Source organism: Rhinichthys klamathensis, unplaced genomic scaffold (assembly GCF_029890125.1).
Source record: "Rhinichthys klamathensis goyatoka isolate OS25496 unplaced genomic scaffold, OSU_Roscu_1.1 h1tg001013l_1, whole genome shotgun sequence".
Taxonomy (NCBI): domain Eukaryota; kingdom Metazoa; phylum Chordata; class Actinopteri; order Cypriniformes; family Leuciscidae; genus Rhinichthys; species Rhinichthys klamathensis.
This window is the reverse complement of record NW_026607304.1, coordinates 593-25,000: the sequence shown is the minus strand read 5'-3', so window position 1 is coordinate 25,000 and position 24,408 is coordinate 593. Positions and strand designations below refer to the sequence as shown.

Sequence of the window (24,408 nt, the reverse complement as noted above, 5' to 3'; positions counted from 1 at the left end):
TTTTATTAATAAAGGCATAGAACCAGTTTATTTGTAGTGCACTGACAGTAGTTTTATATAATTAGTTTATTAATTAAATTATTAAAAAGACGAAAAGACCTTGAGATATGTTTGGTAATTGTACCTGAATGAATTTAAAATTAATTTGCTATTTCAGATCAAGATATTTGTTTTCCTTCATTTTAATTAACTAACTTTATTCTCATCTGATTTATAAATAATTGATTTCCGTATAAAATAATACTACCATAAAAACTTTTGTTAACAGTTGTACAGTTTGATAAGAGTTTAGAGTGTGACAAAAGCACAATGTTGTGTTTTATTGCGAGTGTACACAAATATAAGTAAACAATTTGCAGTTTTAATGATGTCCTGTATGAAAAAAATGACGGAGTATGTTTTTACGTTTCCACTGTTCGATCGCCCGTGCCTCTCTCACACACACACACACACACACACACACACACACACACACACACTGTTCATCGCGCGATTCGCGCCCGCGCCTCTCTCTCTCTCGCACGCGCGCACACACACACACACACAGTTCATCGCGCGATTCACGCCCGCGCCTCTCTCTCTCTCGCGCGCGCGCACACACACTGTTCATCGCGCGATTCGCGCCCGCGCCTCTCTCTCTCTCTCGCGCGCGCACACACACACACACACTGTTCATCGCGCGATTCGCGCCCGCGCCTCTCTCTCTCTCGCACGCACGCGCACACACTGTTCATCGCCTCTCTCTCTCTCTCTCTCTCTCTCTCTCTCTCTCTCTCTCTCTCTCTCTCTCTCTCTCTCTCTCTCTCTCTCTCTCTCTCTCTCTCTCTCTCTCTCTCTCTCTCTCTCACACACTCCTGCATTGCAATCTTGATCGCAGCCTGTTCATTGCTGCGTTCACAGTCACACCAAAAGCGAATAGAGCGAAATTTATCGCTATTAATTAATTTTTTTTTTTTTTTGTACCGTGTATTCTGCGTGCAAATTCGTGCACCGAACCGTGACGCCCGTACCGTTTCGGTTCGATACGAATACATGTACCGTTCCACCCCTAGTGTGTGTGTGTGTGTGTCTTAGATATAGAACCAAATGTACTTTTTTTATTGTTTGCAAAGTAAGTTCTTACGAGAGAGTGTGATTTGGAACGCAGAAAGTCTTAATATAATAACTAATATGATGTTTATGCCTTCCTCACAGACTGACGGCAAATCTGACAACGCAATCCCCGCTCGATGTCCTTCTGCTCTTTTGTAAAGTCAGAAACGCTGTCTTGGATTTTTTTATTTTGCTATTGGAGAAATTGAAACGCGTGTGGCCGTCAGGAGCTTGAGCTGGAGATATGAAGGAGCTTCGATCCGGATCTGCAGTTATTCCTGTCAAAAGGTTTGTGACAGAAACAGCAAAGATTGACACACATTTGATTTGTTTTTTCTATGCAATTAATTAAAAAGAAATTCTGCAGCCAAAACAATGTTTTCATATTTTTGTAAGATTATTATTATCATGTTTTGCTGTTGCATAATTTTTTTTTTTTTTTTTTTTTTGTGTTTAGATTTAGCTGAGAAACAATAACATGCTGTTTAGTTTGACAACTTCCTACTATTCTGGCAATATGCAGCAGATGATAAATATCCGTGTGACAACTTGCCCCGCTCTATAATATGATCCAGTAACTGTAAAGTAAGTTGATTATTCTGACCCACAAAACAGCAGAACACAGAACACACTCAAGGGTCCAGAGAACAGATCTGGGTTCACACACACACACACACACACACACACACACCGGAGTAATGAAGAACACACTGATGAACACGAGGTCCACTGACGATGGAGGATTCCAGAACATCTGAAATATGAATGTGAACATCAAGAGTTCAGTGGAGCAGTTCTGACCCCTGCTGGACACTCACTGCCAGTGCCCGAGAGTGTGTGTGCGTGTGTGTTTGAGTGCGTGTGTGTGTGAGTGTGTGTGCGTGTGAGTGTGAGTGTGAGTGTGTGTGTGTGTGTGTGTGTGTGTGTGTGTGTGTGTGTGTGTGTGTGTGTGTGTGTGTGTGTGTGTGTGTGTGTGTGTGTGTGTGTGTGTGTGGTTGTGAGCTCAAGGTCATGGCTGGTTTTATTTCCAGCATGTCTGTCTTTTGATCTGAGTCGCAGGATGACAAGGTAAAAAACACACACACACACACACACACACACACACACACACACACACACACACACACACACACACACACAGCAGATGTACTCAAACACACAGTAAACGCAGTGATCAAACACAGCAGACACATGTAGCAGGAAACAAACAGAGAATAAGCCCCGCAGTGACACACACACACACACACACACACACACACACACACACACACACACACACACACACACACCTTCTGCTCAGCGGGCGCAGGATGTTCTAGCGATCGGTCAGAGCTCGGAGCGAAACACACGGACAGACAAAAATAGTTTGAGATGTTTCAGTGTCAACAATCTGTCAGAGTCAGACACCTGGTTACGACCCCGATCACATCACATGACCATCACTGAGGCGTCAGTCAGGCCACGGGCGGCGAGAACACACACACACACACTCCAGCTCACGACCGAACTAACCTGCGTGCCAGAGAACAGGGAACGCTGTATTCCAGCACTGAGTAAAGGTCCCTACACTCCGAGTCACAAATCTTTCCGCACGTTAAAAATAACACATCACACATCACACATCACACATCACACACTGCCTCCGAAACCTTCGTCCGTCATAAAAAAATCTGATCGGCGTTTTTCGCATCCGTATCTTCAAGCACTCAGAGCGGGTCGTGCTCAGAGCCAGCGGATGGCGATACGGAAAAACAAACACGAAAATGACGGACTTTAAGCTGATTCGCTGCTCCTCTGATTCGTTAAATATCATAACGAAGGCCAGTTTGCGCTATAAGCGACATTGGCTTCTTAAATTTAACACAAAGGGGGATACTTTGGTTTGTATGTGTACGCTAGGATTAACGTAAATGTATTATGCAACTCTATCTAAAACAAAGACATTTTTATCACATAACTTCTGGAGAGAAACAGCGCAGACGCTGGAGAAAGATGAAACTTTCTGGTGCGCAGATTATTAACGACACGGAATAAAAAAACATCACAAAATATGGTGATTGGCATTATTGGCATTTTTATCACACAAATCTGACTTTTTTTCTCACAATTTGTTAAAGTCCCCCTGTGGTCAATAATTATATCCCTTAAAACTCATCTTATAACAGCTTGACTGTAACTCGACACCCTTGCCTCATTTAGTATGCGTGGTTCTATGAATATGCAAATGAGCCCCGCCTCCACTCACTCACTCACTCAGAGATCCACTGGTTGACGATCACACGTTGATCTGATTGGTTACAAGGTCGTTTGTGACGTCAGAAACACCAGCGATTTCAAACCGTGTTTTTGAGACTGTCTTTGGTTCACTGCAGTTTTAAGGAGGAAATACTCAGCAATGCTGTCGACTTATGAACTTACACATGGTTTAAGCGTATTAAACACCACATAGACGCATAAACAACATTAAAAGCTGGATTTACACCACAGGGGGACTTTAAAAGTAACTGCAAGTTTTTATCTCAGGACAAAAGTTAGAATAGTGTGATAAGAAGCTGCAATTACCCCTTTTTAACTTATTTATTTATGCATTTCCATGGTGGAAATAAGTTTGCATAGTTGGCGCACCCAATCACATGGAGTATAATTAAAAAGGCTATGCATGTACGCCAAAGTCCGAGTCAGAAGTGTTTGTGTGTTGCTGTCCTCTCTGGAGTTGCGTGTGTAAGAGCTTCATGAAGACTGTGAACGTCCACAGTGGAATAACATCACCGGGGTGTGAACAACACGCCTGTGAATAATGAGCGCATTTAAACTCCTTTAAAGCTGATCAGGCGTGTGTCCGCGGACAGCGGGTCATTCCAGTCCACACGCCCATCCATCTTTAATTACCCACAATCCCGTGCGGCCGGAGCCTCGGGTCGCCCTCCTCATTATTGACTCGTCATCGTCACACTGACCGCAGACACACTTCACACACACACACACACATGCCATGGAAGTTACATATGAAACATTAAACGTGCTCCAAACATTTCATTTGTTCTCAATTATTCATTTCTTTGAAGGTTCAGAAGAGTCGTTAATATGGAAATCAGCTCATGCTAACGAGCTCCTGCTATCTGATGTGGGACACATCACTGGAGAACATTAGCAGTTCTCTCTCTCAAACCTCCACTATTCAGATAAATACATAAAACACTACATTTTACTCAATATTATATTTCTGAGTCATTTTATTGAATATCCATGTATTCGAATTAGTGCTGGGCGCATCGTTTGTGTTTACATAATATATGTACTGTGTATAATTATAGATAAATACACACGTCACACATGCATGTATATATTTAAGAAAAATGTGTTATTTAGATATTAAATATTTATATTTATATATAATATAAATTACATACACAGTATATACATGCAAATATTTCTTAAATATACAGTACATGCATGTGTGTGTATTTATATATACAAAACAATTATACACAGTACGCACACATATATTATGTAAACAAACTTTTATTTTGGATGCGATTAATCGTTGCCCAGCACTAATTCTAATGCTAATGTATCGTTGGCAAATCTATCTTTATTATCTGAGCCTGATGTATTATATAACCTGAGCATCAGATCCTCATATTACAGTGATTTCTGAAGGATCATGTGACACTGAAGACTGGAGTAATGATGCTGAAATTCAGCTTTGATCACAGGAATAAATTACACTTTACTGTATATTCACATAGAAAACAGCTGATTTACACTGGAGTAATATTACACTGATTTACTGTATTTGACTAACACACACAGAACCCCATACACACTTTATTATCGATATCAGTTCAGCCACACATAAACTACATGTGTACGTCTTCTGAAGAAAGTGCAAAAGTCACTGTCACGATGCTGTGGATTATTGCCTATGTGGTTGCCAAGGTGTTGCTAGGGGTCGTAAAAAAGGACTGAGAAATTTAGTCAAGTTATAGTCAAAGTACAGATACTATGCCATAAATGTACTTCATAAGCACCTACCCAAAAATACTTGAGTTAAAGTATCCACATTTAATTGTACTCAAGTTGAAAAATTAAACACTTCTCTATTAAGTTTTTTAAATTGAAAACAATACAGTAGACATTTTCTCATTTTAGTAATTGTGATGCAAAAACTGTCAAAATTAGGCTACTATTTCCCTGATATTTCTGTGTGAAAATTTAAGATAGCAGATGATTTCAGTCATCTGACATTTAAATATAGTGATATTTAGACTAATAATCAAGACTGATCATTTTTAAACAAAGATCATCCGCCTATAGTGACGGTTATTATAAAAACACATTATATAACTGTAATTCATAGTCTGTGTCTGAAAGGACTAGCTCATTCTGTCATCATTTACTCACCATTGTATTTCATAGTCAGATTAGGATAAATAGAAATACAGTTTTTATTATTTATTTATTTTTAAACCATTTAATGGGGCTGTATGTAAGAATTGTCATGTAATAATACATGTTTTATTTCCAATGTATGAACAGCTGGTAAAGAAACTTTAACAACTTTAGACCTTCCAAGAACTCGGGACGGTTTTGCCGGGAAAATCAAAAAGATGTGACAGTTACGCGCGCTCCCGAGAGCCTGTCTTCCGTTCAATGACACACAAAAAAATGAATGCTTGTTCAATGTTTAGGATAATGGCGAAAAAGTAATTCTGTGCTGTAATATCAATGTGTCATGCAAAGAAAAGACATTAAGTCTCACAAAGTCCAATATATAGTCAGTCTCAAATATAGGCTAGCCTACTTTATAATCAAACTATCACAACAGTGTGATTTTAATTAACTTACCTCAGTCATCTGTCGACATGATGCCGGTGAATCTCAGATCTGCAGTAAACATATCCACATATGAATATGATCAGATGATTTCTGAAATGCTGTTTTCTCACCGCTGACCTGTGTGTTGATTGTGTTATTGAGAGGAAAGCGCGCGAAACATATTTACATATTTTTCTAACCGTCGCTCTCAGCAGTGGAGGCGTCGATGAACAGTAGGCCTACTATATCACTAATGTATTTACAACTTCTTTGTAGTCTACTTCTAAACAAAGAACTAAAAATAACATTTTCTTTTTTTGAGCAAGAGCATATTGTGGCCTTGAATCTTGTTCAGTTTCTTGATCGTTGTGTGCACGAGCACATGACTAGCAGTAAGTTGCTGCTGCAGTTCCCTTAACGGCCACAGGTGTCGCTGACAAGGGTTTCTCAATTCAGTATCCTCTTCAAGTCATGACATATGTACTTTTAAAGGGGTGGTTGATTATGATTTCACTTTTCTAACTTTAGTTAGTGTGTAATTGAGCATAATGTGAGTGTAATTTGAGCATAAACAAAGTTCAAAGCAAAGGGAGATAGTTTCTTTTAAATAAATTGCTTTTCAAGGACTACAACAAACGGCTGGTAGGGACCATAGACATCCATAATAAAGGCTAGATGTCTCGTCTGCGCTGCTGGCCAATGGAGGTCGCCGTCCGCACTGGCGGCCATCTTGTCACAGGCAGCTCGCTCACTCGTAACATTGTGTTTTAATGGTGCATGTACTTTTTAAATAACCATAACTTGCTCAATTTTCAACCGATTTTCAAACGGTTTGGTTTGTTATTAACGTCAGAGATGTAGTTATGACACTGCATACTTATGAATAATAAGTGTATAAATAAATAATCATCCAGAATTATAGCCACGTTAATAACGTTTGTAAGAAACCAAACCGTTTGTAAATCCGTCAAGATTTCAGCGAGATAAGAGTATTTGTGTTCGTGCCGATCACTTATCTTACATCAGGCACCACAGAGCCCGCCAGAAAGCTTGCCTGTGACAAGATGGCCGCCGGTGATGACGATAGTGACTCCACCGTAAGACATCTAGCCTTTATTATGGATATCTATGGTAGGGACTACACAAGCTTCCTCCCGGGTTCCTTCCTCCTTCCAACCCTAAAATTTACATAAACCCCGCCCCCGGGAACGCGATTTATAGATTATCATGACAGAATATGCTAATCAATGACTAGAAGATAACTATACATCAGCTACATACATTCATCAACTAACCATTCAGAAATGTTGTCTACATGTTGTCACTTCTTCTAGAGTCTCTCCATCTTTCTGACTCCGGTTTGAACATAAAAGGCTAAACGTTTTTGAAACTTAAAAGGACACAAGCTCTTGAAGCTCCGCCCCCTGTGCCGGGAGCAGCAGCTCATTTGCATTTAAAGGGACAGACATTAAAAATCTTGTGAAAAGGGCATTATACCACCCCTTTACGTCTACAAAAAATTGTAATGGAGTAAAAAGTATTATTTTGACCTTGTAAAATGTAAAAAGTATTCAGTTTTAAGTAACAGAACTCAAGTACAGTAGAGATTCCCCAAAGTAATACACAAGTACAGTATAAGTAGGCCTACTATTACTCAAATACTTTGGTTGTGAAGGTGCTGACCGAATCCCCATAACTAATAATAATGTAGGCCTACAAAATCATAATATAGTCTAATTGATCTATTTTTCATTTCTTATCTTTCTAGAGTTCTTTGGCAAACCCTATATTTAACAGTAATGTCGACGCAGACATCTGAAGATGTGCCTGAGACGGAGGACGCTGCTCATTACTCTAAAGAAGGTTAATCCATTTAACTTCTGCATATTGATATGCCAATTACATGTAATAGAGGAGGAGGCATCAGTCAAGGTAATAGTGCAGAAAGAGTGTGTGGAACACGTGTAAGATACTCTCTCCTAATTGGGGGAGAGCGACTGGGCAAATGAGAAAGTCGAGTCAGTGAGGTGTGCGACTCAGACCAGACACATCAGTCAACAGCGCATCCCATAATGCACTTCACCTCCCATGCTGCGCCTCGCCTGAGCGTGTCCACAAATGATAAAAGCAAACGGGGAGAGGACTGAATATTTAGTCTTCAGGGTTTCCTTTTGGAAGAATGAATGAAGTGCAAATAAACCCAGGAGGGATTTTTAGAGGAGGCTTTAAACCCTCGTCCTTTCCAGTGATACTATTATAGTTCTTATTAATAGTTTGAAATAGTAGTGGCCAGAAGTGGTGTGCGCCCTAGGAAAATTGACATTTTCACCTTTTATTCAAATATTATTATAAATTTGTAAAAAAAAATGGTACACTCTAAAAAATAGTGGGTTGTTTTAACCCAATTTCAGATCAAATATGGACAAACCTAAACGTTGGGTTAAAAATGTAGCCTAATATAAAAATTTAAGCCAATGGCTGGGTTTGTCCATTTGACCCAAAGTTGGGTTGAAACTATATTTATATTGCATAGTTGTGCTTGTTTTATTTGGGATTTATTTCCAGAAATAATGAACATGCAAAAATAAGAGAGAACCAATGAAAAATTAATAACTGATTATGTTGTAGGAAATGTGTGCTAATTCCTGTCAACTTTTTGTTTTTAATGCATTTTTTACACAGTAAAATAAAACCTGTAGCTTGCCTTTTTTGCAGAATCATTTTGTCAGATAAATACCTTAACCAAGTTTAGTGTTTTGTTCTTCCATCATATTAAAAAAATATCAGAAATTTTCCTCATATTTTAATGGTTTAATGGAAATTCCCGGGTCATTGAAACAGAAACATCCTCTCCGGACATCACTTTTGGACACGACTGTAGATTTTATTGTTATAGTTTCTGTTTTTGCACTCATTTTATGTAAAGTTGTATTTTTGTCATTTTTATGATTTAATATATTTTCAATATATTTTTTGATATTTATATAATATTTCTTATTTCAATTTTAGCTTTTGTAGTACATCAAGTTAGACTAAATTAAAGTGAGGATTGTTAAAACATTATTTATACATCGTTCATGGAGCGTTTTTTCTTAAAATGTTTCAGTTGATGTTCCTCTAACGTTTTTTAAATGTAACGTTCAGAGAACATTCAAAAGTAACGTTCCATAATGTTTGAAGAATGAAACAATGGAATATTCACTTAACGTTCACATAACCTGAAAAAAACAAAACATTTTTAAAACATTTAAAAAACTGGATATTTTGAACATTCAGAAATACTGTTTTCATAACTTAATTGAACATATTTTTGTTAGCCAGGCTCATGTCAGAACTCATGCTGCTAAAGTTCAGATTTAAATGCGGATGCGGATGAACTCCCAGGGACACACACATGGTTAATGGCTCTTCTTTAGCAAATAAAAGGCATTAATGAGTCACATTACAAGACAATAAAACCTGTTCAGCAAACATTTGCAGAGATAGATTTGTGTAAGACATGGTAAATTATCTTCTAAATGATATGCCAAACATTGCATAACAGAAAACATCCTGGAGTTTCTCTCATGGATCGACTGGGAAAACAGAGCAGCTTGAATTAAAGTTCATCAGGATTCATTCAGAGTGTGAGAAGAGATTCAGAGTCAAATAAAGCGTTCAGATCATCTGAAGAGACTCTTGGTTTAATGAAGCTTCTGAAGGACAAACGTCCCTCAACGAACAGGACGCGTTTTCCCATCAGGGGGTCGTTTTACGATTCACTAATGAATAACTCACTTCAGAGCAAAGTACAAATGTTGCTTGTTTAAGAGTTAGTTTCATAGTTTACTGCACTAAACTGCTCTTGGACTGAGTTACGAGATATAGGTTGATATATGTTGTCATTGAAGAATCCCTTAAAGTTAACCTTTAAAAACACTAATAATTTAACACTTCAGCAAATCTCAAAATAAATCTCCATTTATCATACTGCACATTAATATTGAGATGCTTAAATTGACTTTGATTTTAGGTTTCAGTTTGCTTTCTTTTAAATTATTTATTTAGACAAAATAGAATAGAATTTTAATTGGCTGGTTATAGTTGTCGGCCATAAAAATGAAATTAACTATTGGATAAAATTGTAATATCAGTAAAAAACCAAACCACTTGAATTTAATGTTTATGATGAATGAAGACTAATTTCAGCATGCATATTAAGTTTTACATAGTCTACACAAACTCTATAATGAGATTTCTTTTGAATGTTCTCTGAATGTTACTTTTGAATGTTCTCTGAATGTTACTTTTGAATGTCCTCTGAATGTTACTTTTGAATGTTACTTTTGAATGTTCTCTGAATGTTACTTTTGAATGTTACTTTTGAATGTCCTCTGAATGTTACTTTTGAATGTTACTTTTGAATGTCCTCTGAATGTTACTTTTGAATGTTACTTTTGAATGTCCTCTGAATGTTACTTTTGAATGTCCTCTGAATGTTACTTTTGAATGTTACTTTTGAATGTTCTCTGAATGTTACTTTTAAATGTTACTTTTGAATGTTACTTTTGAATGTCCTCTGAATGTTACTTTTGAATGTTCTCTGAATGTTACTTTTGAATGTTACTTTTGAATGTCCTCTGAATGTTACTTTTGAATGTTACTTTTGAATGTCCTCTGAATGTTACTTTTGAATGTTACTTTTGAATGTTCTCTGAATGTTACTTTTAAATGTTACTTTTGAATGTTACTTTTGAATGTCCTCTGAATGTTACTTTTGAATGTTACTTTTGAATGTCCTCTGAATGTTACTTTTGAATGTTACTTTTGAATGTTCTCTGAACGTTACTTTTGAATGTTACTTTTGAATGTTCTCTGAACGTTACTTTTTAATTTTACTTTTGAATGTTACTTTTGAATGTCCTCTTCAGCAAATCTCAAAATAAATCTCCATTTATCATACTGCACATTTAATATTGAGATGCTTAAATTGACTTTGATTTTAGGTTTCAGTTTGCTTTCTTTTAAATTATTTATTTAGACAAAATAGAATAGAATTTTAATTGGCTGGTTATAGTTGTCGGCCATAAAAATGAAATTAATTATTGGATAAAATTGCAATATCAGTAAAAAACCAAACCACTTGAATTTAATGTTTATGATGAATGAAGACTAATTTCAGCATGCATATTAAGTTTTACATAGTCTACGCAAACTCTATAATGAGATTTCTTTTGAATGTTCTCTGAATGTTACTTTTGAATGTCCTCTGAATGTTACTTTTGAATGTCCTCTGAATGTTACTTTTGAATGTTACTTTTGAATGTTACTTTTGAATGTTACTTTTGAATGTTACTTTTGAATGTCCTCTGAATGTTACTTTTGAATGTTACTTTTGAATGTTACTTTTGAATATTACTTTTGAATGTTCTCTGAATGTTACTTTTGAGAACGTTCTCTGTTAGCTGGACTCTACATGAGAAGTTTTAGCACAAAATCCTTTGAAATCCATCAGAACAGAGGCAGACGTGAAGAAAAATGTTTATTGGCCATACAAACATTCACATATAAAATGAATTGGCTCTCTCTCGTCATGTTTAACGAGCAGCTTCACAGAGTAACAGCAGCCAATAAAAGCACGGATTCACCAGTGTTATTCTCGGCTGGATCTCAGCGCTGATCCCAGAACGCTGATGAAGCGATGAACATCAGTGAAGGAGTTATACAGCGGCACCGGAGCCACTCGCAGCACGTTAGGCTCTCGCATATCACACTGAAAAACAGCAGACACACACTTACAACACACACTTAGAATACACCGCGGGGCACACACTGACGCGGGGCTAGTTGTCACACACTTGTTTTAAATACTTCCACACATGCTAGCATGACGAATCTTAGTGTATTTACTAGATGCCATATCTACACTATATAGAGAATAAATTGCGCCAAAATTCAGAAATCTTTCGAAGATACACAGCAAAATCCCCAATGTTAAATTAACACTAAGAGTGTCAATTATATAAACTCTGAGCAGAGAGTTAAATGAACACTGAAGCAGTGTTAAAGTTAATGAGATAATTAAGTGATTAATTGAGTATTATTGATGACACCTGATGGTAACAAGCAGAATCACTGAAGGAGAAAAAAACGGAATTGTATGTCACCATTATGGTGATCAGTGTTTGATTTAGTTGGGCTCTTGACCCTTAAATCATTAACTTAAGATTTTGTTTGGCTGTTGTACCAGAGTTATAACAGCCAGATGAATAAATAGAAAAGGTGATCTGATGGTGTTGGTTATGTTTTAAAATAATCATTATTTGACCTGACTCACTGAACTCATTGAAAGCATAATTTCTGAGTTAAGTTTACCTTATGGATTATAGCAGCACTGTCCTTGTAGAGCATACAATTTTTAGCCTTTTCAATGAAATTCAAATGATCAAATCAATTACCAAAAAAAAAAGTTTTTTGTATAGGCACACACAGACATCAAGAATTAGCGTATGAATCTCAGCAATGGTGACAAATAGATCACCTCTGAACATAAGCTCATTATTTATTCATGCAGCAATGCATGATAGGAGCCATGAATGAGTTTTGATTGGTGGCACCCAGAATGCACTGCAACATGCTTTATAATTGTCACCATTGTTGAGATTCACAGGCTGATTCCTGATGTTTATGTCTAAAACAAAACAGTTTTTTGTATAAGAGAAACTTTTAAGAAATTATTTGGATTACATTGTTAACATTATGCTGTACAAGGACAGTGCTGCTATAATTAATAAAGTACACCTAACTCAGAAATTGGGCTTTATATGAGTTCAGTGATTCAGGTCAAATGATTGTGAAATAATGATTGTTAAAACACAACCAAACAAAATTTAAAGTGAAGTGACCAACTAAAGCAAACACTGATCATCATAATGGTGACCATTTTATATGAAAAAGTTAATAATTGTATTTTATTGAGAAAATATTTTAGTCTCATATATTTTTGATTAGATCAGATAACATTTTAATCTGTCATATGGTCATGTTCCAATGAACCGTACCTATGGGGCATGTTGTCACATTTCACAAGAATTTCATTCTTTCGGGGTAAATCAAGAAAAAAGTAAACACTGTAGTAATGAAACAAAACCACATAATTGTACTAGTCATGTGAAATTAATGTGGGGAAAAATAAATACTACTGTATTAGGGCTGGAATTAATCGCAATGAAACCGTACGCGATTTTGGCAAAGGAAATCTATGAGCATCACACTCTCTGTATCAGAATAAACAGAAGATTGAAACGCTTTGATTGATTAAACATGAGTAATAAACACACGACTGCCTTATTCTGTGTAAGAAGCACATCATCTCACAGAAGGACGAGCTCAACTGTCCTTATGAAGTGAGTTTGGAGCAAAAGCATGTTTTTAAATGTTGTATTTTGTTGGACAAGAGGTTCATAAATGCTTCTCATGTTTGGAAAGATGTTGCTTTTTTATATGCCCGTTATAAGCGACTCGAACTCGCAGATCTTTCAGAGTGAGCCGCGTTTACCGAGCCGTGCTTCACTGACAAGCTGCGCATAACTAATAATCACAGCCTTTGCGATTTCATAATCGAGATAAGCCAAAAGTGCGATTACATGTAAATTGCGATTAATGGTGCAGCGCTAGTGTGTGTGTGTGTGTGTGTGTGTGTGTGTGATGAAGCGATACGTACAGCGACTCCTCGTTTCTCCAGCTCTTGATACACGTCTCTGATTGGTCGAGAGAAGGAGAGTGACAGCTGACAGCCTCTCTGCTCGGGGTCAGAGGGCGTGATGATCTCAACGCAGGCTTCATTGGGGTCAGAGGTCGTGATGATGTCATCGGGGTCAGACTGGTCTCTGGTGTAGTAATGTTTGATCATAAACTCCAGATACCCCGTCAGAAGCACAGACTTTCTCCTCAGATCCTTCATAGTCGTCTTATTAAAAATCTGGACATCATATTTACAAAAGAATTAATACAAAATCCGTCATCTGCATGAGTTATGATCAGATTTAGGGAAACGGTGAACAAAGAAATCTTCAAATCTAAGTTGCAAAACATGGAAGACCATTGGTCTTTCACAGATCCGTGGCACTGAGATATTAAAATTATATCAAAAAGCAATAGATGAACAAGATGCCGTTCTTCGTGAACTTTCTGCCGGAGTGAGAGAAGATTATACGGATTTATGTGTCCTGCATCATGAACTTTTCTTCAGATTAGTAAGTTTATTGTTTTATTGCATGGTGTCTGTTTTTTGTGAGAGCTCTTAATTTCAGTCTTGCAATGGGATATTGTGAGTTTATACTTTTTTGTTGATAAATTGTCACAAAATACACATACAGAAATGTAAAAAAATAAATAAATAAAAAATCAGTAATACCAGTACGTTGCATGATGGTTGTCAGTGTGTTTTTAATGATTATTGTCAGCAGGGTTTGAAATTAACTTATTCACCCACCGGCCAATTTGGCTCCTAAATATTTAAGTTACCGGCCATTCAGAAACAGCCAAAAAATAGTGTATATATATATACAATTTGGATTTCATACATTCATTTCTTATTCTAACTAAATGTGTTTTAGGTGGACAGATCAATACAGTACAAAGAACATCAAAAAAAAATGAGGATGTTGGAAAATAATGTATTTTCTGTTCACCAAATGCTTTTAATCTTCGCTATTGCTTCAATGCAAATGAACAAGCGCTGTTATTTGTTGTGTAGTGACGTGTGTGTTCAAGTAAGCCAGATATGCGCATATTCTGCACAATACGCTGTATTTAATATATCAAGACTCACAAATTTTTTCTCTAAATCTGCAGATTTGTCTTCCGAACTTCCCCAGCAAACTGAGTAAACATAATAACTAACACGACAAACTGGCTCGTGATTTGACAGCGTTTCCCGCCACAGTTGATTGGCGGGTGTTCAATTCAAACCCTGGTTGTCAGTATGTTTCATGATGGTTGTTGTCAGTGTGTGTGTTGTTTCAGTGAGTGTGTGTTGATGTCTGACCTCTAGACTGGCCTGTAAGGGACACACCAGTAACATCGGCTGATTGGAGAGACGGAACCCATTAACTCCAGGCTGAAGCTCCATCTCTGCAGGAACATTTATCCACACTCTTCAGAAATATACAGTCAAACCAACAATTATTCAGACACCAGATATCATTTTGGATATGTTTCACTAGTGTGTGCAGGACACTATAGCTTATTTATGTAAGTGAGGAGAGCAAAATAAAGTAAACTGGGACATATTACACCCAAATATTCTTCATACAGCGACTACCAGTGAAACTTATAACCAATAATGATTCCTCCACTTTGAGCTGATCATGTTTTGCTGAAGTGTGATTTCTGTAATTGCTAATGCTCTTTTTACACACACACTGAACAACATGAAGCATTGCTTGGTCACTGGTTGAGCTAAACTGGTATTATCTAATTGTGTAGTTAAATTTAACAGCTGACAGATATTCAACATAATTCATGTGTGAGAGTCTAACAGAAGGACGGACAAAACCAGTCAAATATCCACTGATCTGAGAACTGAGTTCTGCTCATATTTATCACCATTGTCTAAACTATAGCGAATAAACTGATATAATGTGAGAAATGTTGAAGGAGTCTGAATAAACTTTGGTTTGACTGTAAATATAAAAATTAAAATATTCACACCTCAGGTATGTGGGGACTGACTTTTCTCTCAAAACGTATATAGTGTATATATTTATCAACACCTACAGCTGCTCTACAGTAACAGTGTGTAAGAGTGTGTAACAGTGTGTGTGTCCACAGGGTGTCAGCAGAGAGCAGGCTTGATTTCCCACAATCCCTCAAAACTTACAATCAACATGATCATCTTTGTGATTCAGAAGTGATTGTCATACCGTTGTTCATGAGGAATCTGGTCTTCAGGTCGTGTCCCCACCAGCCCGTCAGTCTGAGACACACACACACACACTGTTAGCGTCTCGTGCTCTTGATCTCATCTGTTAGTGTGTGTTATAGAGCCGCTGTGTAATACTCACGCGGGTCTGACGCTGTGAGCGTGTTTCTCATGTATAAATGCTCCTGCCAGACCACCGGCCCCTGAGTTCACATACTGAATAACACACACACACACACACACCACTGACTCATCATGGGAGGCTTCAAACATTCAACACAAATACAATCAATCCAAAAAAGCATTGATATTTCACACAATACAACACTGACCTTATAGGAGCACCAACACGCAAAATCCACATTCCAGTCGTGAAGTCGCAGTTCTGCGTTTCCTACAGCGTGTGCACAATCAAACCCTACCAAACACCCCTGAACACACACAAACAAACACACACACAGAGTCAAGTATAGCGCTTTTTACAATACAGATTGTTTCAAAGCAGCTTTAGAGAGATAACATGAAATTAATGCAACAAAGTTTGTTTCTAGAAGAAAATAGCGTCACAGTCCAGCTTAGTAAATTCAGTGATGGTTCTTTTTTTTTCTTTTTTTTTTATTAAATTAGACACACAAGCACACACATTCCGAAAGTAAGATGTGGACAACACTTACAGTAAAGAGAGTGAATGTGTCGTTCAGTGTAACACTTACAGTAAAGAGAGTGAATGTGTCGTTCAGTGTAACACTTACAGTAAAGAGAGTGAATGTGTCGTTCAGTGTAACACTTACAGTAAAGAGAGTGAATATGTCGTTCAGTGTAACACTTACAGTAAAGAGAGTGAATACGTCGTTCAGTGTAACACTTACAGTAAAGAGAGTGAATATGTCGTTCAGTGTAACACTTACAGTAAAGAGAGTGAATGTGTCGTTCAGTGTAACACTTACAGTAAAGAGAGTGAATGTGTCGTTCAGTGTAACACTTACAGTAAAGAGAGTGAATGTGTCGTTCAGTGTAACACTTACAGTAAAGAGAGTGAATATGTCGTTCAGTGTAACACTTACAGTAAAGAGAGTGAATATGTCGTTCAGTGTAACACTTACAGTAAAGAGAGTGAATATGTCGTTCAGTGTAACACTTACAGTAAAGAGAATGAATATGTCGTTCAGTGTAACACTTACAGTAAAGAGAGTGAATGTGTCGTTCAGTGTAACACTTACAGTAAAGAGAGTGAATATGTCGTTCAGTGTAACACTTACAGTAAAGAGAATGAATGTGTCGTTCAGTGTAACACTTACAGTAAAGAGAGTGAATGTGTCGTTCAGTGTAACACTTACAGTAAAGAGAGTGAATATGTTGTTCAGTGTAACACTTACAGTAAACAGAGTGAATGTGTCGTTCAGTGTAACACTTACAGTAAAGAGAATGAATATGTCGTTCAGTGTAACACTTACAGTAAAGAGAGTGAATGTGTCGTTCAGTGTAACACTTACAGTAAAGAGAGTGAATATGTCGTTCAGTGTAACACTTACAGTAAAGAGAGTGAATATGTCGTTCAGTGTAACACTTACAGTAAAGAGAGTGAATGTGTCGTTCAGTGTAACACTTACAGTAAAGAGAGTGAATGTGTCGTTCAGTGTAACACTTACAGTAAAGAGAGTGAATATGTCGTTCAGTGTAACACTTACAGTAAAGAGAGTGAATGTGTCGTTCAGTGTAACACTTACAGTAAAGAGAATGAATGTGTCGTTCAGTGTAACACTTACAGTAAAGAGAGTGAATATGTCGTTCAGTGTAACACTTACCGTAAAGAGAGTGAATGTGTCGTTCAGTGTAACACTTACAGTAAAGAGAGTGAATGTGTCGTTCAGTGTAACACTTACAGTAAACAGAGTGAATGTGTCGTTCAGTGTAACACTTACAGTAAACAGAGTGAATGTGTCGTTCAGTGTAACACTTACAGTAAAGAGAGTGAATGTGTCGTTCAGTGTAACACTTACAGTAAAGAGAGTGAATGTGTCGTTCAGTGTAACACTTACAGTAAAGAGAGTGAATACGTCGTTCAGTGTAACACTTACAGTAAAGAGAGTGAATGTGTCGTTCAGTGTAACACTTACAGTAAAGAGAGTGAATGTGTCGTTCAGTGTAACACTTACAGTAAACAGAGTGAATGTGTCGTTCAGTGTAACACTTACAGTAAACAGAGTGAATGTGTCGTTCAGTGTAACACTTACAGTAAAGAGAGTGAATACGTCGTTCAGTGTAACACTTACAGTAAAGAGAGTGAATGTGTCGTTCAGTGTAACACTTACAGTAAAGAGAGTGAATGTGTCGTTCAGTGTAACACTTACAGTAAAGAGAGTGAATGTGTCGTTCAGTGTAACACTTACAGTAAACAGAGTGAATGTGTCGTTCAGTGTAACACTTACAGTAAAGAGAGTGAATGTGTCGTTCAGTGTAACACTTACAGTAAAGAGAGTGAATACGTCGTTCAGTGTAACACTTACAGTAAAGAGAGTGAATGTGTCGTTCAGTGTAACACTTACAGTAAAGAGAGTGAATGTGTCGTTCAGTGTAACACTTACAGTAAACAGAGTGAATGTGTCGTTCAGTGTAACACTTACAGTAAACAGAGTGAATGTGTCGTTCAGTGTAACACTTACAGTAAAGAGAGTGAATATGTCGTTCAGTGTAACACTTACAGTAAACAGAGTGAATGTGTCGTTCAGTGTAACACTTACAGTAAAGAGAGTGAATATGTTGTTCAGTGTAACACTTACAGTAAAGAGAGTGAATGTGTCGTTCAGTGTAACACTTACAGTAAAGAGAGTGAATATGACGTTCAGTGTAACACTTACAGTAAAGAGAGTGAATATGTCGTTCAGTGTAACACTTACAGTAAAGAGAGTGAATATGTCGTTCAGTGTAACACTTACAGTAAAGAGAGTGAATGTGTCGTTCAGTGTAACACTTACAGTAAAGAGAGTGAATATGTCGTTCAGTGTAACACTTACAGTAAAGAGAGTGAATATGTCGTTCAGTGTAACACTTACAGTAAAGAGAGTGAATACGTCGTTCAGTGTAACACTTACAGTAAAGAGAGTGAATGTGTCGTTCAGTGTAACACTTACAGTAAAGAGAGTGAATGTGTCGTTCAGTGTAACACTTACAGTAAAGAGAGTGAATATGTCGTTCAGTGTAACACTTACAGTAAAGAGAGTGAATATGTCGTTCAGTCTAACACTTACAGTAAACAGAGTGAATGTGTCGTTCAGTGTAACACTTACAGTAAAGAGAGTGAATATGTCGTTCAGTGTAACACTTACAGTAAAGAGAGTGAATGTGTCGTTCAGTGTAACACTTACAGTAAACAGAGTGAATGTGTCGTTCAGTGTAACACTTACAGTAAAGAGAGTGAATATGACGTTCAGTGTAACACTTACAGTAAAGAGAGTGAATGTGTCGTTCAGTGTAACACTTACAGTAAAGAGAGTGAATATGACGTTCAGTGTAACACTTACAGTAAAGAGAGTGAATATGTCGTTCAGTGTAACACTTACAGTAAACAGAGTGAATATGTCGTTCAGTGTAACACTTACAGTAAACAGAGTGAATGTGTCGTTCAGTGTAACACTTACAGTAAACAGAGTGAATGTGTCGTTCAGTGTAACACTTACAGTAAAGAGAGTGAATATGTCGTTCAGTGTAACACTTACAGTAAAGAGAGTGAATGTGTCGTTCAGTGTAACACTTACAGTAAAGAGAGTTACTGTTTGTTTCAGTGTAACACTTACAGTAAACAGAGTGAATGTGTCGTTCAGTGTAACACTTACAGTAAAGAGAGTGAATATGTCGTTCAGTGTAACACTTACAGTAAAGAGAGTGAATGTGTCGTTCAGTGTAACACTTACAGTAAAGAGAGTGAATGTGTCGTTCAGTGTAACACTTACAGTAAAGAGAGTTACTGTTTGTTTCAGTGTAACACTTACAGTAAAGAGAGTTACTGTTTGTTTCAGTGTAACACTTACAGTAAAGAGAGTGAATATGTCGTTCAGTGTAACACTTACAGTAAAGAGAGTTACTGTTTGTTTCAGTGTAACACTTACAGTAAAGAGAGTGAATATGTCGTTCAGTGTAACACAGAGTATGAGCCTTACCTGTGCGTGTCCAGCGCTGGTGATGGTCTCGATCTGGAACAGCTGACCGGTGTAATACTGGACTCCGCTGAGCATCACCAGAGCGATGGACTCACCCTCCGACTCGATGAGCGACACGATGTCCTCCGTCCTGATGGTGTCCTCACCCTGAAACAGCCAATCACAGCCAATCAAAGCCAGTCACAGCCCGTCACAGCCAATCACAGCCAGTCACAGCCAATCACAGCCAGTCACAGCCAATCACAGCCAATCACAGCTAGTCACAGCCAGTCACAGCCAATCACAGACAGTCACAGACCGTCACAGCCAATCACAGCCAGTCACAGCCAGTCACAGCCCGTCACAGCCAATCAACATGTCACAGATCCCCGTGAGGTCACTATATCCAGGCCTTAAAAGATGCAAGAAATAAAAAAGAATTTTTTTATCCTTTTCTTTTTGGAATTTCTTTTTTATTCTTTTATCGGTTTCCTTCTATGCTATTATGAATGTAATAGATAATAGTTGAATACATTGCGAAAATTTTTTTAAATCTGTAAATGGAGAAAAAGAAAAAAACAAACCTGTCTGGGTTTGATGATCAGCATGCTGTCCGCCACATTCATTCCTCTCAGCTGGATCTGCGACTCGATGGCGTACTGCAAGATTCACACACACACACACACACACACACGGTGCTGTTATAAAGTTATTGATGCCTTTTCACACTTGATGCTTCGATCTCTTGATCTGAACGTGAGTTTGTCGTTTCTGAGGTTAAAGAAACATACATGATCCGACGGAAAGGCCTTGTCCTCTAGAAGAATTTTATGGCGTTTTGGAGTCGGTTTGTAGAAGGAAAGCTGAGAGAATCATAAAAAGAGGAGAATACTGTTAAAAAAATCAACACAGAGACAAAAATATTAGCAAATGTTGTTGTTTTTCTACCATGACAAGATGCAGATTGACTGTCAGTCCGTTCATCAGAGCCACTTCCTCAGGTTTAGCACCTGTTTAAAGATAGTTTCACTAAATCAGAAGCTCCAGTGATGCACTTTTTACCCTGTTTACCTTGACAGAACTTCCCACATTATATCTGGAGACAGACTTATGGCATTTGAATCAGAAACCTGGATATGAAAATCAAAAATAACAAACTGAAGTAACTGAGAAACTCTTCTATTACCCACAATCTTGGCCATCGAACCCTCGAGGGTCTCTTCGGCCCAGGCCCAAGGTCGCGACCCCTGCGTGTGGCCATGGACGCCTCTGGAAACAACATGCGTTTAGGATTTATGGGATTTCCTTCAAACCGTGGAAGAACATTTCTGTGATTTGTTTGAATTAATTTTCTACAGTTTTACTGCAATAGCGATATCTGTTACTGTGAAAAAAAGATTAATGGAAAAAGAAAACTTCTTTAAGAACCTGTAAACCTGTTACCTGTATGTGAAACATATTATTTTTGAAAAATAAATGGCCTTATAACCCATTTTGGAAATGGTTAATAAAACAATGGATATGCTTTTCTGGTAAAAAATAAAAATAATAAAAATAATTATAATAAATATAAAATAAAATAAGTAAATAATGAATAATAAAAATGTAAATAACAATATTTAAATAATAATACATATCTAAATAATATTTTTTAATATTTAAATTAAATATTATATTAAATGTTGAAATTACCATATGATTTATTGTAAAAATGAATAATAAGACAATAAATATAGAAATCATGTCTTTAAAAATAGTCACCGAAATGGCATTCTAAAGCCTGAAACATTTTCACTGTGTGTTATTATCAGATAAATCATAAATCGACTCACATTTTGGCCCATTTCTCCAGCTCCTCATCAATATATTTTTTGGTGTTTTTCGGCTGTAGACCAAGTGAATTCCCAGCTAAATAAACACAATCCTCAGAACCGTCCACAAGCGACAGATCGGCTGAAAACAGACGAGAAATCAGATGATATATGAATCTGAGCAAATACAAAAAAAAAAAAAAAAATGTTTTATTGAGAAATAGACAAATTTACACAAAATTAACAGTTTACAATACTCAAAAAGGCAGACGTAGTTGCAAATTACAATAAGTAACAGCAATGAAGTCTCAAATCAAATACACAATCATGAAGGTAAGGAAGAGAAAATGAATTGTAAATGAATTATATATATCAAGTATGTTATTGCAAGGGGTAGCAAGAGCTCTGCATGGCTACTGTGGTAGCTTTTTCATTTGAAAGGGCACAAAGAGAATAGCAAAAGCTTGAGTTCATTAATAAAATGAGGAAAGGATGGAGGGGTTTTCAAAAATCTGCATTTAGCATGAATGAAGTATTTAGCAAGTTCAAAAAGGTTATTGACCAAGTAGTGTTGTGAACAATCTTTCTTCGGTACACCAAACTTAATTTGTTTGCATTCAAGGGGATTCTGTGAATCTGAGCTAATCCTCCGTCATGTAAATCTGCGCGTCATAACTCATGTGACTGCTCATAAACCCATGAGAAGTGTTTGACTCACCGTTGGGCAGGTCTGATGTCCTGGGCATGAGGAACTCGAGCCTCAGGTGTCGCAGCGGGTCGAGCCGGTCCAGGTGTTCTGCCAGCCGGCGGGAGGTGGGTGTACAGCTCAGCTCCTGAGAGAGCCTGAGGATCGTGTGCTTCGGGCTCTCCATGATCACATCAGTCGGATCCACCGCAGATCTCCTCACACACTCTTATACACGACCAGCCAGTCCAAGCTGCACAGACGCAGAGACTTTGACCCGTGAGGACACACATCAGGCCTGAGCTAATCATTTATAGAGGTCACATCCATAGGCGTCATTTGGGGGGGTTCCACTTTTGAAACATCTCGCGGTACGGATGTACCAATACAAGTAAAACATCTCCAGTAGCAGAGCATTCATTTCGTTCGTTTGTTAAATAAGAGGCGATCTAGCGCTAACATGTGTGTTCTTTTTTTAATCAAGTGATCATGTGCGTTGCAGATGATAGACAGTAAAAGAAATGGACACAGCGACCCCATTGATTTCAACGGAGAAAATTGAAGCCCGTTAAAAGCTGATCGCCAGGCGTACTGCGCAAGCACGCAGTGCCGAGTGAAATCTGAATAATCTGAATCTCACAGAGACGGAGAGAGTGAGTATTAGCTGTCCATGAGCAGCAGCAGGATCAACTTTATGACTCTATGACTTTATCTCCCTATCTATCCTAGGCTGATCTGTGTGTTTGTTCACGTGAAAATTCATGAAACTAACAACATATCAGATCTCATTGTACGACCAATTAAACCCAAAGTAGCCTACTATTTAACCCCCCCCCCCATCACATTTTTGGTCGGACATCATCACATCTTTGTATACATTTGTATTTATTTACATCAGTAGGCCTAAGCTAAGGACATCGTCTTTCAAAACATGACCTGCGCGAAAGAGAAAAAAAATGAATGGGTCATTGTACCCAGCACTTTTGAAAATGCACATCCGAAGGCGTCTCTGTCCCCAGCACATGTCAAACCAAACTGGTCACATCATGTCCCGCGCTCGTCTTGATGGCTCTCATAACACACACACACACACTTCCTGACGCTTTAGTTCATGGTTCTTCCTCTGCACATGGAGCCACTTCTGCTTTCAGAGAACACAGAGCTGAAGACACACCCTCACTGAACCTCACACTGCCTTGTGTTTCTGTCTGATTACAAACACTACAATCTCCATGGTTCATCTAGCTAGCTTTAAGGTTCCCCTGTAGTCAATCATTTTATCCCTTAAAGGTGACATATTATGCCCTTTTTCACATATGAATCTATGGAAGAATGTGTGTGTGAAATTTCAGCTCAAAATACCAGATCATTTATTATAGTTTGTTAAATTTGTCCCTTTTTGGATGTGAGCAGAAACGCGCCGTTTTTGTGTGTGTCCCTTTAAATGCAAATGAGTTTTAGTATTTTCAAGTGAGATTGAGTGAGATTGGTGAGATTGGCCTGTGTTGTTATTGCCGGAGTCTCTGAAGCTCCGCCCTCTTCTGAACGGAGGCGGAGCTTCAGAGACTCCGGCAATAACAACACAGGCCGATCTCACTGATCCAGAGTCAGGAGTAACAGCAGCGAGTGCAGCCTTACGGAGAGACTCAGGGAGAGCTTCACTTTTACACGTTTCTGAATGTTAGCGGAGACATTTCTGTAGTTGTTGTGGAGTTACACTGATCATCTCCTCATCATGTTGAACTCTTCCACAAGTGTCCACAGTTCCTGAGGTGTTTATAAGACAGCGCTGACATGTTCTGGTCAATAGTGTTCAGTGTCGTCTGTGCTCGACCACAGAACAGTTTCAGGCTTTGCTGGATCTTCTCCAGTGCGTTAGAACTGGTCTCTGTTGGCGCTCGCCGAACCCAATGTCGCTGGTGTGTGTAAACGTGCAGATTATTTTATAACATGCTCTCAGAG

At 37.9% G+C, this 24,408-nt stretch overlaps 1 protein-coding gene across 2 annotated transcripts; it reads right to left on the bottom strand.

Moving 5' to 3' along the window:
- Window positions 1-11,418: 11,418 nt before the first annotated feature.
- Window positions 11,419-22,637, bottom strand: kynu (kynureninase). Of its 2 annotated transcripts, XM_056244593.1 has the most exons (13): window positions 22,480-22,637; window positions 21,783-21,903; window positions 21,137-21,219; window positions 20,899-20,960; window positions 20,742-20,813; window positions 20,535-20,609; window positions 19,972-20,118; window positions 16,147-16,245; window positions 15,957-16,030; window positions 15,816-15,868; window positions 14,939-15,024; window positions 13,613-13,870; window positions 11,419-11,662 (listed from the first exon to the last, which is right to left on the bottom strand). In XM_056244593.1, the coding sequence occupies exons 1-13, from the start codon at window positions 22,631-22,633 to the stop codon at window positions 11,543-11,545; spliced, it is 1,404 nt and encodes a 467-aa protein (XP_056100568.1). In that variant the 5' UTR covers window positions 22,634-22,637; the 3' UTR covers window positions 11,419-11,542. The 2 variants fall into 2 exon arrangements, with proteins under 2 accessions (XP_056100568.1, XP_056100569.1); XM_056244594.1 differs by lacking the exon at window positions 22,480-22,637 and having other exon boundaries at window positions 21,141-21,219; window positions 21,783-21,890.
- Window positions 22,638-24,408: the final 1,771 nt, after the last annotated feature.

Coding starts and splice junctions, on each gene's coding strand:
- kynu (XM_056244593.1), bottom strand. CDS start 22,633: ATGGAGAGCCCGAAGCACACGATCCTCAGGCTCTCTCAGGAGCTGAGC. Junction 21,220..21,782: donor CTGGAGAAATGGGCCAAAAT/GTGAGTCGATTT, acceptor TGTTGTTTCCAG/AGGCGTCCATGGCCACACGC. Junction 20,814..20,898: donor TCAATCTGCATCTTGTCATG/GTAGAAAAACAA, acceptor TGATTCTCTCAG/CTTTCCTTCTACAAACCGAC.